Source organism: Camelina sativa, chromosome 18, assembly GCF_000633955.1.
Source record: "Camelina sativa cultivar DH55 chromosome 18, Cs, whole genome shotgun sequence".
Lineage (NCBI taxonomy): Eukaryota > Viridiplantae > Streptophyta > Magnoliopsida > Brassicales > Brassicaceae > Camelina > Camelina sativa.
In genome coordinates this window covers 5,420,523-5,442,847 of record NC_025702.1, presented here as the reverse complement: position 1 = coordinate 5,442,847, position 22,325 = coordinate 5,420,523, and the positions used below count along the sequence as shown (strand labels likewise).

General features: G+C 39.8%; 3 protein-coding genes across 3 annotated transcripts in view; all 3 read right to left on the bottom strand.

The window, feature by feature from the left end:
* Nucleotides 1–1,881, bottom strand: part of LOC109125217 (probable inorganic phosphate transporter 1-6) — a 2,153-nt gene extending 272 nt beyond the window's left edge. The window contains exons 1-2 of the mRNA XM_019240039.1: nt 1,842–1,881; nt 4–1,478 (exon numbers count right to left, since the gene is read on the bottom strand). Of these exons, the coding sequence (XP_019095584.1) occupies nt 4–1,450 (1,447 nt within the window). The 5' untranslated portion in view covers nt 1,451–1,478; nt 1,842–1,881. The remainder of the gene's footprint in view (nt 1–3; nt 1,479–1,841) is intronic.
* On the bottom strand, nt 2,921–5,160 carry LOC104760618 (probable inorganic phosphate transporter 1-3). Its single transcript, XM_010483569.1, has 3 exons — nt 5,067–5,160; nt 4,382–4,793; nt 2,921–4,272 (listed from the first exon to the last, which is right to left on the bottom strand). The coding sequence occupies exons 2-3, from the start codon at nt 4,780–4,782 to the stop codon at nt 3,099–3,101; spliced, it is 1,575 nt and encodes a 524-aa protein (XP_010481871.1). The 5' UTR covers nt 4,783–4,793; nt 5,067–5,160; the 3' UTR covers nt 2,921–3,098.
* On the bottom strand, nt 8,228–14,083 carry LOC104763156 (probable inorganic phosphate transporter 1-3). The gene is made up of 5 exons (XM_010486565.1): nt 14,008–14,083; nt 13,787–13,938; nt 9,946–10,338; nt 9,287–9,705; nt 8,228–9,230 (listed from the first exon to the last, which is right to left on the bottom strand). The coding sequence occupies exons 1-5, from the start codon at nt 14,081–14,083 to the stop codon at nt 8,228–8,230; spliced, it is 2,043 nt and encodes a 680-aa protein (XP_010484867.1).

Below are 22,325 nucleotides of genomic sequence, written 5' to 3'. Positions count from 1 at the left end.
AGCCAGCAAGATTGATACCACCCATGATGTATAACGTCCTACTCATCCCCAAAGCTTTAACCAAAGCAGCAAACCCGAATGAACCAACCATCGCACCGGCTTTACCTGATGCGGCTGAGATACCGTGACAAGTCGACCTAAGCCTAGCCGGAAAGATCTCAGCAGGGACAATGAACGTAGTTGCATTAGGTCCAAAATTGGAGAAAAAAAAGGTGAATGAGTAGAAAACTACGAAACCAATCCTGTTAGCTGGTAAGGTCCAATGGTGGTACGGTATAGCTAAAACGAACATGAACACGGTCATCATCGCGAAACCAATGATCTGAATCCAGTACCGTCCAATTCTGTCGATAAGAGCAACAGTGAAAAAGTAACCAGGAACGGTGCTGCAACAAGCGATTATGGTTTGAGCCCTAGCGATCATGTAGAGTTCTTGGAGTGCGTTCATGACTTTTGCCGGAGGTAACCATCCAATGGTTGTAAAGATATCCTTCTGGAACAAGTTTTGGCTGTAGAAAGCAATGTCGAGGAGGAACCATGTGGAGGCTGTTCCGAATAGGTGGAGTCCGTGACGGCAAAGGAACTCCTTCGAGAACAAGCCAAACTCGTCTGAGGAAACCCTAGCTTGGTCATGCTTTGCGGAAGAGGCTTCGATGTCCACGTTGAGAACCTTGGTCATATCGGAAGCAGCTTTATCAGCGTTCTTGGCAACTAGAGCGGTGTAACGAGCGGTTTCAGGCATCTTCATCCGCCAGTAGTAAGTCAAGAGAGCTGGTAAGGCGCCGACCATCAGGATGATCCTCCACACGTAATCCGCCTGTGGGACGGTGGAGGCTGCACCGTCCAATACATAGGCCCGAGATGGATACTTCCTCTCGAAAAGAGCCGAGACAAGTAACGAAACCCCTCCTGCGGCAAGGATCCCAACTCCTTGCATAGAGAAAACACCTGCTACGAAAGCTCCACGAGTACGTTTGTTGGCATACTCGGACATGATCGTAGCCGAGAGTGGATAGTCACCACCGATGCCAAACCCAAGCCAGAAGCGGAAGAAGCAGAGAGTTACCATGACGGTTTTTGGGTCATTTCCAAGGGAAAGACCAGAACAAATGGAGCATATGGTCATGATCAAGAGTGTCAAACCATAGACTCTCTTACGTCCGAGCTTGTCACCAAGACACCCGAAGAAAATCTGTCCGAGAAACGTTCCGGCGAAGGCCACACCGCTCACGGCCGCAGAGATGCCGTCAGGGAGGCTTCCGGGAGAGGATGAGCCAGGAACCTGATAGTAGATTCGGCCAAGGAGCTTCGTGATGAGGGATATCACGAAGAGATCGTATGAGTCTGTAAAGAAACCCATACCGGAGACTACCACCGCCTTGACGTGGTACCATTGAGTCTTTGCAGCGTCAAGAGCTTTCAAAATGCTTCCATGTTCTTCGTTAGTCATGGCGATATTTTGTTCTGCTCTCTTAACTCTGAAAATAAAATAAAAGTGACAAGAACTGTTACAACATATATAGAGAAAGTTGTTGTAACAAACTAGTAGCAAAATTCTAGTTTATAAGGATTTCGAATTTAGTAGCAATATCTTTCTGCCTACATTTAAGGAAATCAAAACTATCAACAAACTATTCCAAAAAATTAGAGATTCGAGACTTGTACTGAAAAAATGCGATAAAAAATATTTAACACAGAAAGATCATGCCATGGTTCTTTCATGCAACATTCATGATTCATTGAACAAATTAGTTGCCGTAAAACAACATCTGACTATAGTTGCAAACAAATATATGTATCGAAATTATAACTACATATAATGGACGTACGAAGGTGATTACCAACAAGGGAGATCTCGAAACACTCGTTTGTTTTTGGCTGACGACTGTTGCAGATTAATTGTTAGGGTTTATTCTTTATAGCTTTATATATATTATAGACAAGAAGATGAGAACACAAATGGCATATTCTTTTAGAAAAAGAATATAATTACCGCAAGAGTGGAAAATTAAGCGAGCATAATGCCATAATTTTATATAAAAAAAGACAATTTAATCATTTTTGTTGCGATTCATTCTAACAAAGTTGATTCTAACAAACAATAAATATTCCCAGTAAAAGATTACTGAGAATATTCCCAGTAAAAGATTTACAAATATAAGTTTTTAGAGTTTTTACACATTAAAGAAAACTTAATATTTAGTTATATATACATCATTTTGTATTAAATAATTTCCAGTAATTTAAAACCAATGGTAATTTAGTAAATTCAAAATTTTCAATGAATATTTCTTGTAATTTACAATTTCATGTTATTAATCATTTCGTTTCACTTTAAGTGATGTTTTAGCAAATAAAAATGTGTTTTATTTTAAATAATGTTTTCAACTTTCTTCTATGCAACAAGTTACACGTATTTAATTTTTTTGACCAATCATATTTTACGTTATGTTTTAATCACTAAAATTACTTTCAATTAATGGTTTTTTTATATTATTAAGGTAAATTAAATAAAAATTTATGTTGTTAATTTGTGCATAGAAACCATGACCATCCCTTAAAATGAAACAGAGGAGATATTATTTCACGGAATGGTGGTTTTTTACTTCGTTGATGCATGATGCCTTAATGGGCTGCAAATCGCAAGTTTTTTTTGCCTGTTAACGCCTTAAGAAGATAGTCTCGTTTATCTTTTGTGTAAGCCCTTTTTGTTGTGTTTTCCTTTTTTGGGGTCTGTTGACTCCCTCACTCCCTCTTTTGGAAATGTTGTAATGTTTTTAATTTTCAACTTGGTTTAATCTTCTAATTTCAAAAGGAGCAAAAAAATGTGAGGCCGAAAAATAAAATATGAAATGAGGCCCGAGAAAATATATATATTAAGCCTTGCATTTAGAGGAGGAAGCTCCAATCCAGGACGAAAATTGTTGAAAAGATTTCAATGAATTAAACCATAGATATACAGGATACACCATTTCTTGTAAACATCATAACTCAAGGTCACCCAACAAATTAAACGAGACAAAAACAAACATGGCACTCCAAATAATGAAATCAAAAATAGAAAAAATACAATAAGTTTCATTGTCACAAATCAGTGACTATTTTTCGTCCGGGCTAACCTCAGTCTCACCAGAGAGTTCTTCGAGGGACTTGCCCTTTGGCTCTGGGACAAGGAATGTGAAGAGCATACCAACAAAATTAATAACACCAAGCATGATCAATGAGTTCTTGACTCCAATACCCGGTGGGTAACCTGCGTCCGTCTTCTTTGGATCCTGTGATTGAGCCGCATAGAGGAACCCGAAGGCTCCAACAATGGCTCCAGCCTTACCTGTCGCGGCTGATATTCCGTGGCATGTGGACCTTAGTCTAGCTGGGAAGATCTCAGCAGGAACAATGAAAGTGGTTGCATTTGGTCCAAAGTTAGCGAAGAAAAAGGTGAGGGAGTACATAATCACGAATCCGATACGGTTGTCTGGCTTGATCCAGTGGTTGTAAGGGAAGGCAATGGCAAACATAAACACCGTCATGAAGAAGAATCCCATAAGTTGGATTGCAAACCTTCCCATGATATCAATAAATGCGACAGTGAACCAGTACCCTGGAACAGTACTGCAAAGCGCGATGAGAGTCTGAGCCCTACCAATCTTGAAAACCTCGTGGATGGCGTTCATGGTGTCTGCCTTTGGGATCCATCCGATAGCCGAAAAGATATCCTTTTGGAACAAGTTTTGGCTGTAGAAGGCAATGTCAAGCAAGAACCAAGTAGAAGTACATCCGAGAAGGGGGAGACCATGGCGGCTAAGGAATTCCTTGGAGAACAAGCCATAGTTAAGTCTTGGGTCTTTAACGACATCCTCCGCCCTCTCTTCCATCTCAAGCTCCACTTGTAAAACCTTGGACATGTCTTGTGTGGCCTGTTTGATGTTCTTGGCAACCAAGGCGGTATACCGAGCAGTTTCAGGCATCTTCATACGCCAGTAGAAGGTCAAGGCTGCGGGTATAGCACCAAACATGACGATAATTCTCCAAATGTAATCAGCCTCAGGAGGCGTGGAGAGAAATCTGTCTTCCTTGTAGGTTGGTGATGGGAACTGCTTGTCAAAAATGGAAGATACTGCAAGTGCAACAAAACCTCCGGCCAGGATACCGATACCTTGCATGGCAAACACGGCTGCGATGAATGCCCCACGAGTCTTCTTGTTGGCATATTCAGACATGATTGTTGCAGAAAGAGGGTAATCACCTCCGATACCGAATCCAAGCCAAAACCTATACATAACCATTTAAAAAATTTAAACCTCACGTTGCAGTCAATAAATTTATTGATTCACCAAGTGTGTGTGTAGTGTATATATATGATACTATAATTGGATTGTACCTGAAGAAGCAAAGAGTGGTCATGACACCCTTGGCTTGGTTTCCGAAGGAGAGACCGGAAGCGATAGAACACACAATCATCATGATCAAAGTGAGTCCGTAAACTTTCTTTCGTCCAAGTTTGTCACCGAGCCATCCGAAGAATAGTTGACCAGCAAGGGTTCCACAGAGGGCCACACCGTTGACTGCCGCCGCAACATGAGGGGGTAGTGAGCCAGGTTTCTCTGATGCCGGATTGAAGTAGTACAGACGACCAAGGAGCTTTGTCACCAAGGACACGCAAAAGAGATCGTAGGCATCAGTAAAGAAACCCATACCGGCGATAACAATCGCCGTGAAATGGTAAAGTTGCGTCTTCGCAACATCGAGTGCCTTCAGCACTACGAGTTGTTGTTCAGCCATTGCCTTGAGCTCTGTGATAAAAAAAGAAAAATAATCCAATATTTCATGTCATCAATGGTCCCAATAAAGTATCCTTCATTATTACTTTTGAAATATTATGGTACTTTCTTTTCCTGTTATTTCTAAGAACAGTGGATTTGACCTTTGGTGTAGCCAAAATTTTGTAAAAGAACAAAAGCTACAAAAACTCTCTTGTAGTTTATATTATATCCTAAGAAGAAAAATTAATAAAACCAACATGATAAGTTATTAAAAATAAATCAACGAAGGCAATTATTATTCACCTTAACCAGCTTTGAAGGAGATTAAGAACTTCTAGGGAGAAAGAGAGAAGATATGTAGGTGACAAGAAATGAACAATTATGTTGGCAATTTATAGAGAAGAAGACTGCGAAGCACATTGAAATAGATAAAAATAATAGAGTATTCTAAAAAGAGAAAGATATGTGAGCAAACGTGATCGCCTGCTTCTCTTCTTGACTATTTTACTATTTTGTAAGTCATTTGGGTTTTTATGTCAATAATTGATTGGTTATAAGCGGCAAAATAAACGCTGTTGTCTTATAGTATAAATTGGACGTACATGATTAACCATATGCAGATTATTATAAGTTTTACAATTTGAACTAGATGGTTAACGTGCTATACAGGGGAAAATATTTACGTAAGTTTTACTGTAATTTGTTAACGATAAAATAACAGTAGAAGTTTTATTTGATTTACTCTATATATTTTATAATCTTTTATATTTAATTTACTTAGTTTCATATTCTGGTTTCAATTTGTCTTGGTACATGATACAATATTTAAATCCGTAAATTATATAAATTTGGTAAATCTAAAAAGAAAACAAAACCCATTAGGCTTGGGCATTTGGGTTCCTTTCGGATTTTTGGATTTTTGGATTTAGAGGTAGAAGACCTGTTTGGATACTTCTAGCCTTCGGGTTCGTGTCAGATTTGGATCGGATATTGGATTACCCAAAGTTCTCAAAACTCAAAATTTGATTATCCAAATTTGTCAAAATTATTCAAAAATACCCAACTAAAAATTTAGAGTATTTTTTATCCAAATTTACTAAAAAATAGTTTACTCAAAATATCTAAAATAGCCAAAAATATGAATATTTTGGACACTTACATTATTAAAATTATAAATATTACTAATATATTATTATTATTATATAATAATATTGTGGGTATATTTGGGTATCCATTCAGATTCGGTTCAGATCGGATTCGGGTTTGGGTTTTCGGATTTAGAGATTTGGAACTCGTTCGGATATTTTAAAACTTTAGATATGGGTTTGGATCGGCTTTTTCGGATCCAGATATTTTGCCCAAAACTAAAACCCATATTGAAGCGGTTATGATTAGAAATCTCGATTTAACTTTTTGATTTTTTTTAGTTGTATATACAATATTAAATAAAATATAAAATTTGTGATTTCTTAGATTTTAATAAGATATCATTATGTCAATGTGCAGTATGAAAAAATATTTAGTAACTTAGATATAATATTTTATTTAAAAGTATAAGAAATGTTGTATCTTAGTTTTAAATTATATATGTTATTATTAAACGATTTAGGGATGAAAATATTTAATTTTAGTTTTATAAATAAAATTAAGTTTAATAATTGTTCTAAATAGTTTGTTATTGTTTCTTTAAATTTCTGAAACAATAAATAAAATCTGTTAAATAATTTTATTAAATTAATTTCGAAGCTATTATTTTATAAACCAATATAAGTTTTTCTTTTATTAATTATTAAATTAATTAAAATGTAATGACATTTTTGTAATATATCACATGATAGTAGGATTAAATTTCTAACCAATATTACTTAAATAAGTATATAGAGATATGCGCAACTTTCAAATTAGAACCTATCCATTTGTAATATGAAATTTCTAATTCTAGTATTTTTATGATTTCGGATTCTTGGCAATGGGAACATTGTATTTATGAGTTGACGAAGATGCATTGCACCTAGTTAAGGAAAAAAAAATGTATGACTTGGTATAATATTATTTTCCCCCTAATTTATGGTAGCTCAAGTGGTTGAAGACATCATAATTCAAGTTTTTTTCCATGGTGATATTAACCATGGGGGAGTACTACCGAAGATGCCTTAGCACCAGAATACCTAGTTTTGCCAATGTTTGTGTAGTTGGGTCATAGGACTTAAAGATAGCAAAAAAATAGTTTCAGAAATAGCAAAAAAATATGGTATAATGCAATTGTAACTAAATATTTTTGTATATAATGCAAAAAAATAGTTTCAGAAGTAGGAAAAAAATATGGTATACCTAGCTTTCTGTTGTATATAGATGTAAAACATAAATAAGTACTGGTATACTATACCATATTATAAACTGACCTCTACCTATTTAATTGAAAGCCGAAAACTCACGCTAACAAATATAGTTTTATATATTTCTGTCTGATTCTGACTTTGCAATTATTGTTTTAAAGATATTTAAAAATTCAGTTAAGAAAATCAAAATAAAGAGTGTTGTAAATTCTTAATCCCACCGCTTCTTTAAGTTGTATATGTTTTTATAATTTTTTTCATTGTTTTAGAGGTGAACTAATATGTTGAATATAAAAATTAAAATAAAAATTTGGGGTTTTGGTCTTTCTACATAATCTTTGTATCAATCTAGAAATGAGATACGATATCAATCTAGAAATGAGATACAATAGTAGTTCATTGAGTTATTTTTACCCAAATTTGTGTCAATCTAGTAATAGTATAGTTTACCAATATAAGTCAGAAAGATTCAGAATTTCTAAATCGATGTACTTTTTTGTTTTTGTTTTTGGGTACTCGAATCGAATCGTTCAACTCTAATAGTTGACATTTGAGGAGTGACAATCTGGATATATATTGTCATGAAGATTAGTTATCAATTAGCAAAAGTCAAAATCATTATTAAAATGAAGCATATTCGCAAAACATAGGATATTCGCGAGAGCATATGCAGATATACTCGATTAAATTTACAAGTTCTTGTCTTAGTGGACTTCCATAGTTGTTATCTTATTTTATACATATATACAGCCAATTTAAGGATCGATTATCGACCGATCCAACTGATACCAAAAAAAATATATTATTTAGTTTAAATTGATTCATTGTTTGCTTTGTAATTTATTTCTTCCAACAAAAAGGTAAATAAGTGGAGACTTTGATCACATGTACATAAAAATAGTTTATATGCTTAGTTGTAACTAAAGATAGACTTGATTGCGTGTTATAGAAGCAAATAACAAATTAATCAATACCATAATGAACACCAAGTATCGATCGATTACAATTTGTCACACAGAAAAACAAAAGTAGAGTTGCAGATTGCAATATCACAACTTTCACGTCACGCATGGCACAGAAAGTAAAAAATAAATAAAAGAAGAATTAGCAAACAATATGATAGCATGATTATTTATCAACCTCAGCCTCTCCGGAGAGTTCTTCTAGGGACTTGCCCTTGGGTTCAGGGACGAGGAATGTGAAAAGCATACCAATAAAGTTAATAACACCAAGCACGATCAATGAGTTCTTAACTCCAATGCCTGGTGGGTATCCAGCATCCACCTTGCTCTTGTCCTGTGGTTGAGCTGCGTATAGGAACCCAAAGGCTCCAACGATGGCTCCAGCCTTCCCTGTCGCGGCTGATATACCGTGGCATGTAGACCTTAGCCTGGCTGGGAAGATCTCAGCAGGGACAATAAAAGTGGTTGCATTTGGACCAAAGTTGGCAAAAAAGAACGTAAGAGAGTACATAACCACGAAACCGATACGGTTATCCGGTTTAATCCAATGGTTGTAAGGGAAGGCAATGGCAAACATAAACACAGTCATGAAAAAGAATCCCATTAGTTGGATTGCAAACCTTCCCATGATATCAATGAACGCGACTGTGAACCAGTAACCTGGAACAGTACTACAAAGCGCGATGAGTGTCTGTGCCCTAGCAATCTTGAAAACCTCATGGATACCATTCATGGTGGCTGCCTTTGGAATCCATCCGATGGCCGAAAAAATATCCTTTTGGAACAAGTTTTGGCTGTAGAAGGCAATGTCAAGCAAGAACCAAGTGGAGGTACACCCAAGGAGTGGAAGCCCATGGCGTTTCAAGAATTCCTTGGAGAACAAGCCATAGTTGAGTTTGGGGTCATCATCCCTTTCTTCAACCTCAAGCTCCACTTGTAAGACTTTGGACATGTCTTGTGTGGCTTGTTTGATGTTCTTGGCGACTAAAGCAGTGTAACGAGCAGTTTCAGGCATCTTCATACGCCAATAGTAGGTCAATGCAGCAGGTAGAGCACCAAACATGACAATGATACGCCAAATGTAATCAGCTTCAGGGGGCGTTGAGAGAAACCTGTCTTGCTCATAAGTGGGCGATGGGAACTTTTTGTCGAAGNAAACCTGACTGACCCTTTAAAGACACTATAAAACTATTGATAAACGATGCGTATCATAAGTGGGTTTTACCTGAAGAAGCAAAGGGTGGTCATGACACCCTTGGCATGGCTTCCGAATGAGAGACCCGAAAAAACAGAGCACACGATCATCATGATCAAAGTGATACCGTACACTTTTTTCCGTCCAAGTTTGTCACCGAGCCATCCAAAGAAGAGCTGACCAGCAAGGGTCCCACAGAGGGCCACACCATTAACCGCAGCCGCAACATGAGGGGGAAGGGAGCCAGGCTTTGCTGACTCTGGATTGAAGTAGTAGAGGCGGCCTAGGAGCTTGGTGACCAAGGACACACAAAAAAGATCATAGGCATCCGTAAAGAAACCCATACCGGCGATGACAATCGCTGTGAAATGGTATAGCTGCGTCTTCGCAACATCTAGTGCTTTTAACACTCCAAGCTGTTGATCGGCCATCTCAGGTTTTTGTCTCCCCTGCATTCACGCATAAAACGTTAAACTTTTGCGATGATATATTTTTTTCTTATATGTGTGTATATAATACTATATATATTATATATATAGNCAACCAAAACCTACGAACAATCGTTTAATATTTTAGACCTCATCAGGTCGAAACCTGACTGACGACCCTTTAAAGCCACTATAAAACTATTGATAAACGATGCGTATCCTAAGTGGGTTTTACCTGAAGAAGCAAAGCGTGGTCATGACCCCCTTGGCATGGCTACCGAATGAGAGACCCGAAAAAACAGAGCACACGATCATCATGATCAAAGTGATACCGTACACTTTTTTCCGTCCAAGTTTGTCACCGAGCCATCCAAAGAAGAGCTGACCAGCAAGGGTCCCACAGAGGGCCACACCATTAACCGCAGCCGCAACATGAGGGGGAAGGGAGCCAGGCTTTGCTGACTCTGGATTGAAGTAGTAGAGGCGGCCTAGGAGCTTGGTGACCAAGGACACACAAAAAAGATCATAGGCATCCGTAAAGAAACCCATACCGGCGATGACAATCGCTGTGAAATGGTATAGCTGCGTCTTCGCAACATCTAGTGCTTTTAACACTCCAAGCTGTTGATCGGCCATCTCAGGTTTTTGTCTCCCCTGCATTCACGCATAAAACGTTAAACTTTTGCGATGATATATTTTTTTCTTATATGTGTGTATATAATACTATATATATTATATATATAGAGGGTTTTAATATGTTATATGAAGACGTTCTGATCCTCCGGTCGGATAGGAGTAAAAACTAGGTTGACTCTTTATCAGGGTCATTTAAGAAAGACAAACGAGAAAAATGTCTTTAATTAGGAGACAACATTTTTTTGTTTTCTTTTGAAAGATTTCTTAGGAGACAACATGTTAAATTACTAGTCTACTACATTATCTTATAAAAGCTCTAAAGATGATGTTAAAAGTAAAATATCTGTATATATACTTACCTTCTCGACCGTTAAGTTAGTAACCTGTAAGAGGGAGAGATAGAGAGAGAGGGAGAGGAGAAAGAGAGACTGAAGATATGGTACTGGTGGTATGAGTGAAAAAATGTTGGGAATTTATAGAACATATGTGGGGTTGATATGCGGTATCTATCAGGAGGTATATACTCTCTTGCTATTTCTTTTTTTATAAGCTCCCGCACGGCCACACGCACATACACACATATATATATATATATATATATATATACACACACTATAATGTTCGCAAAGTTTGTTTCTTTTATTAAAAATGTAGTTTCAAAAAGTGGTATTCCAACATAAACCAAGAATAAATCAACCAACAAAGTATTAAAGTACTAAACCAGCATCCTAACAATATTGTAATGATCCGACTCTAGCAACTTAACAGAAGCCAGATATCAACCAAGCGAGCCACTAGAACATCCTCCTCTTCATCGTCTTGATTCTACGATAACATTTTTCTTTTACCTGCACCACAAACAACAATTGAGATACGTGAGTATTATCACAAATACTTAGTGAGGCGATCCTTCCATCTACTAGACTATACACAAACAATACACAAAAGCAAGCAAACAAGAAAACTCTGAACACATGCGTCGTCGATGCACCATTGCATCGATCGACGCAAGGGTGTTGCATCGGTCCCTAGCTGTGTCGACTGATGCAACCTCGCGTCTCCATCAAATCACTAGCTGCGTCGACCGATGCAAGGTCGATGCAGTCGCGTGAAGCCTCGCAAAACACGATCTCTCTCGACTTCTCTCGGCTACAACCGAGGCTCTATCATCTGTGTCACCAAATCCGACCTCAACAGGCCACAACCACCATGACAACCAAGCACAAACAAGCACACAAGTAATCAATCACCTAAAAAACACATAAAACACACACATCTAATCGCTTAGATAAGCCATGGTCACACACTCACCTCTTTAACAAATGGATCTTACTCTAAAACAACGAGAATCACACCATACTGACCACCACTATATATCGCCTCTCCTAAGGCTAGAACTCTCCAAAAACAGGCACAACTAGCTCTAGAAACTACCAAAAACTCACAAAACTCTCTCTGAACTTTCTCTCTTCTTTCCAACTCTTAGGAAACGACAAAAGTGCCTAATCGCGTCTAATTTTTGGCCTTAAAAACAAAGCCCTAGGTTTCCATCAACCGAATTGTGTCAGACCAAACAAAATAGAACTAACCCGATCACAAACCGTACAATTGCATCGATTGATGCACTCCCCTAACGTCGATCAACGCACGAACCGGAAATCCGGTTCGTGGGCGTTATAATTCTCTCCCACCAACAAGGATCTGTCCTCGAATCCCACAACACCGTACATCCGTCAAGGACCTCCGTGCAACTGCCACCACGGCCCACACATCCTCCGACCAAACTAGACATTATCAGCCAAAGTTTCCCGTGCAATTGTCACAACAGTCCGCACACCTTTCGACTAAACTTTTGGAGGCCCTTTTCTTGTCAATATACTCACATCTTCGACTTTAATTTCCCACAACTCAGTGGTTCCCCCGTTTTTGGTCGCAACCGACAAAACATGTTGGCTCACTGTCAAGCTATCTGCCTTAAATTACGATATCCAAGAAGTAACTCACATCTACCCCCCCCCCCNNNNCCCCCCCCCCGCTCTCAGGTCGCAACCTTTGAGACATATCGGCTCGCTGCTTGGCCGCAACCCATAGCTATGGTATCCTAGGAATCTTAAAATCCCGCTCTTGGGTCGTCATCCTAAAGCGCGCTCTCGGATTGTCATCCGAAGCTAACATATTACTCCCACCCTCTGGCCATAAAGTCCATCGCAATATCGATACCACATGAGTTGGACCCACACGGTCTAGAGCAAATAAGTCTGATGCCTTCGAGTATATCTCCCAACTAGACCTATCTCGACACTTTCGTTTTTTAGAAAGCAAAGACAAGTGGTTGGTATTGTTGGAATTATGAAAGTTTTCAGGAAATAGAAGTTTCTAAAAACTTTCATAATTCCAACAATAACAACCACTTGTCTTCGCTTTCAGGAACAAGCTTCACTTGAATTACGCATCCCGAACACCACCTCATCTTGGTACTTAGTCGCACAACCAACCACCGCTAAGCGATCAAGTATCAAGTGAGATGGGCTGAAATACTCCATTCTGCTCGAACCACAGACTTCACCTCACAACAATCCAAACGACAATTGGGAATGAGGTTATGCAGGCTCAAGCCTCGACCTGCTTATCGAACCATTTCTTGAACCTTGCCTTCATCCTCGCCTCATGCTCCCAAGTCTGCTCCTCAACGCCATCACAGTCCCACAAGACTCTCATTAAAGGAATCTCTTCCGCGAAAGTTCCTTAACCCTCCTCTCGAGAACCCTCATTGGCATCGCCTCTAAAGTCATGTTGGGCTGAAGATCCTCAGAAATCTTAGTCAACAACTGATCATCCTTATGAAGACACTTCCTCAGCATCAACACATGGAACACCTTGTGGAGGAAAACACGCATAACATCAGGCAACTCCAGCCTATATTCCACCAGTCCCACCCGCTAAACCACTCTGAACGGACCCATGTACCTCAGACTCAACTTGGTCTCTGTCAATAATCTGTTCAGACCCTGCAACATGGCCATCTTAAGGTACACTCTATCACCAACCTGAAACTCAAGATCCTTCCTCCTCTTGTCAGCATAACTCCTCTACCGACCCTAAGCCTCCCAAATGTTCAGCTTTAGAACCAAATCTTCTTCGAGGTCTTCTGAACAAAATCCGCACCATATATGCTCCTCTCTCCCACCTAAAACCAGCATAACAGTGTTCGACATGGCCTTCCGTACAACGCCTCATAAGGAGTCATCCCAATATTCTCCTAGTAACTGTTTTTGTAACCAAACTCTACCAAGCTCAAGTGATCCGTCAACTAACCACCCCAATCCAACACACACATCCTCAACAAATTCTCCAAAATTTGAGGATGATAGGCTGTACTCATATGAAACTTCGTGCCCAACTCTGCCTATAACGTCCTCCAAAACACAGAGGTGAACTTGGAATCTCTGTCAGTCAAAATACTCACATGCACACCAGGCAATCTGACTATCTCTTTTACATACTTCTTAGCTAAAACCGTCATTCCATCGATTTTCTTAATTGCCAAAAAATGTGCTGACATAGTAAGTTGGTCCATAATGACCCAAATGCCATCAAACGTCTGTGACACTAGCAATCCTACCACGAAGTCCATTTTGATCATATCCCAGTTCTACTCCTAAATGGGTAAACTCTATAGTAACCCACCCAGAACCTGATGCTTGACCTTCACCAAGTAGCAAGTGTCGCACCTCGCAACCCAATCAGCCACATCCTTCTTCATCCTGACCTAGTGATAATATCGTTTGAGGTCACGATACATCTTCGTCGCTCCTGGATGAATGGAAAACACGCTTAGATGAGCCTCCCTCAGAATCTCCTGCCTCAATTCCTCATCCTTGGGCTCACAAATCCGTCCATGTACAAGGATTTTCCCATTGGCGGAGACCTGATACTGCGAACCGACATCTCTAGAGGCCTTTACCAGCCACCTCCAAACCCTAAGGCTCATGTGAGATAGCACACAACCTCAAAGCACTAATCTCACCCACTAAGGACTCCATGTTATACTCCTGAGCTGAAGCAGCCCGCTTCCGACTCAAAGCCTCTGCAACCAGGTTAGCTTTACTAGGGTGGGTAGCTATCTCGAGATCATAATCCACTACCAACTCCATGCAATGCCTTTGGCTCAAATTTAGCTCAGGCTAAGTAAAAATGTACTACAAGCTCTGATGATCTGTATATACCTAAAGCTTTCCTCCATAAAGATAAGATCTCCAAATCTTACAAAGCGAAAACCACCGCTAGCATCTCCAAATCATGAGAAAGATAGTTTGCTTCATGCTTCTGCAACTGCCGCGAAGCATAGGCAATAACCTTCCCATACTGCATCAACACACCCCAAACCAACTCCGGAAGCATCCATATACACGACATAAAGTTTATTCTGCTCCGGCACTGCCAACACTGGTGTGGGAGTCAACATTTGCTTAAGGCTGGCAAAGCTCGCCTCACACTTCGATGACCACAAAAATAGAACCTCTTTCCCTGTAAGTTTGGTCATCGGCTACGCAATACTCGCAAAACCTGGATTAAATCTCCTGTAGTATCCCGCCAACCCCAAGAAACTCCTAACCTTTGTGATATTACGAGGTCTTGGCCAATCCCTAATGACCTGAATCTTCTTTGGATCCACTGAAACTCACTCTGCAAAAATAATGTAACCCAAGAATCTCATTCCCTGTGCCAGAAAATGCACTTACTCAACTTAACAAAAAGCTTCGGCTCCCATAGCTTTTCCAGAACTGCTCTCATATGTACCTCATGCTCCTCAAGACTCTTAGAGTATACTAGGATATCCTCGATGAAAATGATGAAAAACACATCCATAAAGTCCTGAAACACGTTGTTCATTAATTTCATAAATGCTGCTAGCGCATTAGTCAAATCGAAAGGCATCACCACAAACTCATAATTCCCATACCTCGTCCTGAAAGCCGTCTGCTTCTTAAGCTCTGCTATCTCTGCTGGAGCCATCCTGTAAGGCGCCTTGGACAACGGTGTTGTCCCTGGTTCCAGCTCAATCGTGAAGGGATCAGACTGAGATGGTGGTAACCCCTGCAACGACTGGAACACATCCTCAAAATCCTCCACAAACCGAATACCTCAAACCGTAGACTGCCCCGCTGACTCCAACATCAAAATTGTAGCGATGTACGCTTCGCGCCCCATCATGATCATCATCTCTGCCTCGAAAGCTGAGATAACCAGAATCCTTAAGTCAATCTCATCCCCTAATAGACCAACATCTCTCCTGGACGCTCAAATATCACTCTACCGTGATGGTAATCCAGATGTGCCTTATATCGATGCAACCAATTCATACCAAGGATGAAATCATACAACTCTACGAGATCGATAATCAAATCAGCTGGGATCGACTCCCATGAAATCTGAATATCAACACCTCTCGCCCATCCAATAACTCTCAGAAACTCGTCTCCCGCGATTTTATGAACACCCACCCGCTCTTTGGGATCTCCTTTGATATTGGCGCTCTCAGCGCACTCCAGGGTAAGGAAGCAATTAGTTATTCCAGAATCAAGACGTGGGACTTAAACCCGTCCACCAATAAGGTTCCTACACTAAGCTAATATGCTAAGAACCCTAACATTTTATCAAAGGCAATTCATAAAATCTGAAGTTTCGAAATTCACAAATTCTTAACTTAGAAGTTAAACCTATGATTGCACTGGCATAGATCCGCTGGTCTCCATGGTCGATCAAACCCGTAGTATCAGCTCGATCCACCCAACCGGCTGCACGCCCAGCTGCACTCCCGGCTGCACTCTAGCTTGCACCACTACCACTGCCATTTGCTGAAACTTAGGACATCGGACTTGATGTGCCCCGTATCGCTGCAGTGGTAGCACACTTGAGTATCTGCCTGCTACTGTCATTGCCCGCTCCTTACTCCTCTGGGGACAGTTGACCATCTTGTGGTCCATGCTACCGCACCCGTAGCATCCCTCACCACTAGGACTCTGAGTAGCCTCCAACTTTTTCTTGGTTCCCTGTGCAGGCTTTCCGTCCTTGCTAGAACCTCCTTGATGATGAACATACCTCGGTTGTACCACTGGATTAATGCCACCACATAAGCTCTCATGTTCTCCTCAATCTCAGCTGTAGTCTCAAGTCATCCCGAAGCACCCTCATGAACCTCCTGACCTGCGAGTCCTCAAACTCCATTACCCAACCCCCATACACAAAAATCCGAATGAACTCCACGTATAGCTCACGAACTAACTGAGTCCTTTGCGACAGTTGCATGAACTGCACCTTCATCCAGTCTATTGTTTCACGAGAAAAATACTTACGGTTGAACTCCTCAATGAAATAACCCCAAGTCATGTCCCTCTACACTCTATTGGCAGCCACTGACCTTCACAACACATGAGCGTTATCTACCAAGTAGTGAATCCTTATATCCACATGATACTCCTTAGGATACCTGAGAGACTAGAAGTTGCATTCCAGCTTCGTCCTCCACGCATCCGCCACAATAGGGTCGGTACTACCTGCGAACTGAGTCTTACCAATCCTACACATCTCCCCCAGAATGATGACGTATTGGGAATGAGCTCCTGCACCTGCAGCCACTGGCTGCTGCACCTCCGCCACCATAGGCGGCATAATCGAAGCCTACGCCGGAATAACTCCTTGCAACCACTCCAACAACTGCGCCACCAAGCCCATAATTCTAACATCTCGGCTAGGGGCTTAACCTGCAGCAACTCCCACACCCGGAAAGCCAGCACAAACGGCTATCCCGACACTAACACTGCCCGCATCGGCTCCACCGGCTCCTACGATCCCATAGGAACCACTACCAGCCACACCCATTGACCCCTCCTGAAACGTGTGCGACTCGCCGACGCCCTCAATCATCACACTCTGATCCACAGTCTCACTAGTAAATGGACCTCTATCGCTATCACGACCACAACCTAGACTGCGTCCACGACTACGACCGCGTCTACGACCAGCAACAACGCCACCTCTAACCATCTGCGCTACCAAAGACAGAAGGCTAAGTACAAAATTCAGACCGCATACACAATCACACAACCTACCGTGGAATCTCATAGAAGACTCGAAGAGGATGTTCTAGGACCCCATGCAACATACAATTAACTAAATCTCATAATCAACTGAAGCATGCATTCCCAAACATCAACAGTAAAAGCTACAGTTAGCCCTAGGCATTCGGGTACCCGTTCGGGTTTGGGTCGGGTATTTTTGATTTTTGGGTATTTCGGTAAAGGGGTCCTAGAACCATTCGGGTATTTTTAGTATTCAAATCGGATTTCGGATAAACACCCATCAGATTCGAATCGGGTTCGGGTTTTATCCAATACTCGAAATATACTTCAGATTTGGGTTCGGTTTTGATTATTTACATCACAAACTTAACAAAATACTGGAATTCAATCCGAATTTCAAATATATCCAAATTAAATTCTCTCCAACTCTCATATTAAATGTGAAGAAAAGGTTTGACAAACATGTTTTTTTGTTGAAAATATTCTATTTGTTTTGCATTTCTTCTTCTTTGTGTTTTTTAATATGTAAAAACAATATTTTGGTATCTAGAATTCATGAGTATAGAATAAAAAATGCAATTAAGCCTCTACAAAATAATTAAAATCTCTCATATCTAATTTTTTTTTTTTAAATGAAAAATATTGTACATAGTAATATATAAAAACAAGAGGTTTTAGAATTAGTTAAAGATATTAAAGTGGCAAAATGGTTAGAATGCACCCATTGAATGCTTTAGGTGATGGGTTCAAACCTCACTAGTGACTATTTTGCACTATACTTATACATGTTTGGGTTAATTCGGATACCCGTTCGGATATCGGATAATACTTGATCGGGTTCGGGTACTCATCTCAATAAATCCTAGACCCATTCGAGTACTTTAAAATTTTGGATACGGGTTCGGATCGGGTTTTTCGGATCGGATTCGGGTTAGATTTTTGGGTTCGGGTATTTTGCCCAGGCCTAGCTACAATGAACCCTAGACATAGAAATCGTAAGGGCTCTGATACCAAAACGAAACAATCCAACCCATTTTTTTTCTTTTTAACATAACATTTAACTAGTGATCTCATACTCACTAACAACCTAACAACGTTTAATTCAAACCGCAGAAATAACAACAACAATAAACCATCAACTATCCAACAAAGAACTCCAATAATGAATAACCAATTATTATTCCAACATAAACCAGTAATAAATCAACCAACAAAGTCTTAAAGCGTTAAACCAGCAACCTAGCAATATTCTAATGATCCGACTCTAGTAACTTAACAAAAGCCAAATATCAACCAAGCGAGCCACTAGAACATCCTCTTCTTCATCGTCTTGATTCCATGATCACACTTTGCCTTTACCTGCAGCACAAACAACAATATAGATGCATGAGTATTTTCACTCGGTGAGTCATCCTCCCATCTACTGGGCTATACACACAAGCGAAAAGATAAACAAAAACCATACTTAAAAGCAAGCAAACCAGACATGCGTCGTCATTGCGCCCTTGCATCGATCAATGCAACTATCAAATCCCTAGCTGCGTCGAACGATGCTCTCCTTGCATCAACCAATGCAACCTCACATCTCCATCAAATCCCTAGTTGCATTGAACGATGCACTCCTTGCATCGAACGATTCAGTCGCGCGGATCATCCCCGAACACGATCTCTTGACTTCTCTCGGTTCTAACCGATGTTTCATCATCTGTGTCGTCAAATCCGACCTCAACAGGCCACAAACAACATGACAACCAAGCAAAAACAAGTAAAAAAGCAATCAATTCATAAGTTAATATTTTATTATTTTATCGATAAAATAATAATTATTAATTTATCGATAAATTAAAACTTTTCTGAATTAATAAAATTTCGTGATCCTGATTTTATTAATTTATAGAGGTTTTACTAGATATAGAGTAGTATATATGAAAAGTGTAAGAAAATTAATTTGATCACAAAAATTACAAAAGTAATTTCTAAAAATTAATGCTATTATACATATGCTAATGTTTAAGAATCTTCCCGTATTTATTGGCATAACATGTCCAAAACAAAAACAAAAAAAAAACCCAAAAAACATGAGAATAAATTCCCAAATATTTTCCAGAGGGTAGACATGTCCTTGAACTATTTATCAATATAAATATTATACTAATGTTGTTATCATGGTGGCACCGGAACAAAGATAGGGGTTTTAATGGTGGCACAAGAACAATTATTCAGACTGAACGTAACTAGTAGAATAAGTGAAAAAAATGTAGATTGGAATGTTTAATGCCTAGAAAACACAACCCAACAAAATTATATTTAAATTTTGAGTTAATAAATATATATTTCATATTCATAGTAGCATAGTTAAATTTGTTTTCTAAACCACTGCAGTTAATCTAAGTAATTTGTTTGATGGAATTGTTTTGATCGATATAAAAGTAACTCATCCATTTTAAAATGTAAATTGATTGGCTTATTTTAATTATCTTACAATTTAACGTATTTAAGTGTTAGTGTATGTCACTGTGTTAGCATAGAAAAGTTGTTAATAATGTTCATATACTTGTGTTGCTTTACAAATTTTAGTAGAAAAACATATATAACATTTCAATTTAAAACAAAAATACAGCTCGGCCTCCAGCGCTATACAAAATACCGGGAACAAAAATAATAAAGGAAAAGATTTTTATTTCATTTTCTTTTTATTTTATTAACGGAGACTGCACAGAGGAAACCACAATTTGGTCGATGGTTGGTTCCACGTTTGGCTTCATTTATAAATCCGAACTAGAAAATTTATTGAGAAAAACTATGTGCATACCATGTTCCCAAGTCTTAACTAACAGGAGAGGCCGGGCAACATGCCAACATCCAATTCTACGGATGGATTACTATAACTTTTCAAAGTTTTTATAATTATACATAGGGGAATTTTTTTTATTTTTATAAATTAAATCAATATAGGATATATGCAACTTTATGTTGGTGTCAGTTGTTTACAAATCTTTCAAACGGTCAAGTTTGGTCTATTGTTAAACATTTATTTTATTATTTTTTTGTCAACCAAACATTAATTTAGAAAATAACTTCAAGGTTGATTGCCCAAACTGGAGGATAAGAGTTTACAAAAGAAATTTCAGAAGGTAAAGATCTCGAGGAACGAGCAAGACGATCTGCCCGAACATTAAATGTCCTTGGAATCTTTTAAAGCGTGAAAGAAGGAAAGGAAGAGCGGAGCAAGCAAAAATCATCCAACAGGTTGGAGAAAGCGGGCCACTCATCAGGAGACTGTACCATCGCCACTAATTCTGTACAATTCGTCTCAAAACGTTGACAATCGACATCCCTCGCCAGCAGGGATTCCATCGCCCAAATCAAGGCCTGAAGCTCCGAATGTAGGGGAGAAGGGCTCCGCCGTTGACTCCGTGCTCCCATTAACACCGTGATATCCTCCCTGTCACAAAACAACCAAAAGGGTCCGAGACCTTCCAAGAACCATCAACCTGACACCGGGGAGAAGGGTCCCGAACCTCCACAGGCAAAGGATCTAGTGCAGCTGAGTAGAAGGACTTGGCCTCTTCCCATAACACTTTGTCATTGGTCGCCTGATTAATAACCTCAATTGGTTCCGCTTCAATTCCTTGAAAAACTTTTTTATTTCTATCCTTGCAAATTGACCATAAGAGCCACGGTAAACGTAGACATATATCCGGGACATCCGTCTGGGATAATGCCCGCCAAAAGAGAAAATCCAGATTCGAATATATTGAACCATAGGGAAACCCCCCAGGGTTTGAGGCAATCGGGGACAAATCCCAGATCCGACGTGAATGGGAACACTCAAAAAGAGCGTGATTTATAGTCTCCATCTCCGAGTCACATCGTTTACATAGAGTATCGCACCGGACACCCCGATGTGCCAGCCGCTCCATTACAGGGAGGGAGCCGGAAGCAATCTGCCAGAAGAAATGTTGAACCTTCGGAGGAACCTCAAGTTTCCAAGCGTGTGCCCTAACCGTCGTGCACGACGGTCCATATTCTACCTCCTTGATTAATTCCCGGGCTAACCGATAACCCGATTTAACCGTATATTTCCCTGATTTAGTATAGTGCCAAATCAATTTATCGGGTTTATAAACTTTACTAATCTCCATAGAGTGAATAATTTGGACATCCAAGGGGTCCAAAAACTCCTCAAGAATTGGCATTTGCCATTCCTTAGTAGTTGGATTAATCAAATGATTAACCATTAAACTGGGAAGTAACAATCTTCCTCGACCATTCGCTGGTCGTGGTGGATTATCCGGAATCCAGGGATCCCGCCAGACCGAAACCTGACAAGCTGAACCTATCGCCCAACGTGATCTGTGTACCACCAAACCTTTAGTTGAAAAAATACTCCTCCAAGCAAAAGAGGGGGAGTATGTCTTTTTGGCTTGTAAGGGATGTTCTTTTCGAAAATAACGTCCTCGCATTACCCAAGCCATCAACGAACTTGGATAATGAATTAACCGCCAAAACTGCTTTGCCAACATTGCATCGTTGAATTGTTCCAAAGACCGGAAACCCAAAACACCATCACATTTATCCGTGCACAACTTATCCCATGCTAACCAATGCATGCCTCGTGCCTTATCATTCGACTTCCACCAAAAGTTTGAGATAACACTCGTTAATTTAGACGTCAGCTCCTGCGTTAATTTATAAGAAGACATGACATGAGTTGGAAGAGCCAACGCTACCGATTTTATCATAACTTCCTTTACCCCTTTGGATAAATACTTAGCCGACCAACCATTCACTCGATCATCCAAATNATCCTTCCAAATTGACCATAAGAGCCACGGTAAACGTAGACATATATCCAGGACATCCGTCTGAGATAATGCCCGCCAAAAGAGAAAATCCAGATTCTAATATATTGAACCATAG

What these genes read in the sequence shown, in the direction of transcription:
- LOC104760618 (XM_010483569.1), bottom strand. Translation starts at nt 4,782, where the DNA reads ATGGCTGAACAACAACTCGTAGTGCTGAAGGCACTCGATGTTGCGAAG. An exon ending in ACCACTCTTTGCTTCTTCAG is followed by an intron (nt 4,273 to 4,381) that starts GTACAATCCAAT and finishes GGTTATGTATAG; the next exon opens with GTTTTGGCTTGGATTCGGTA.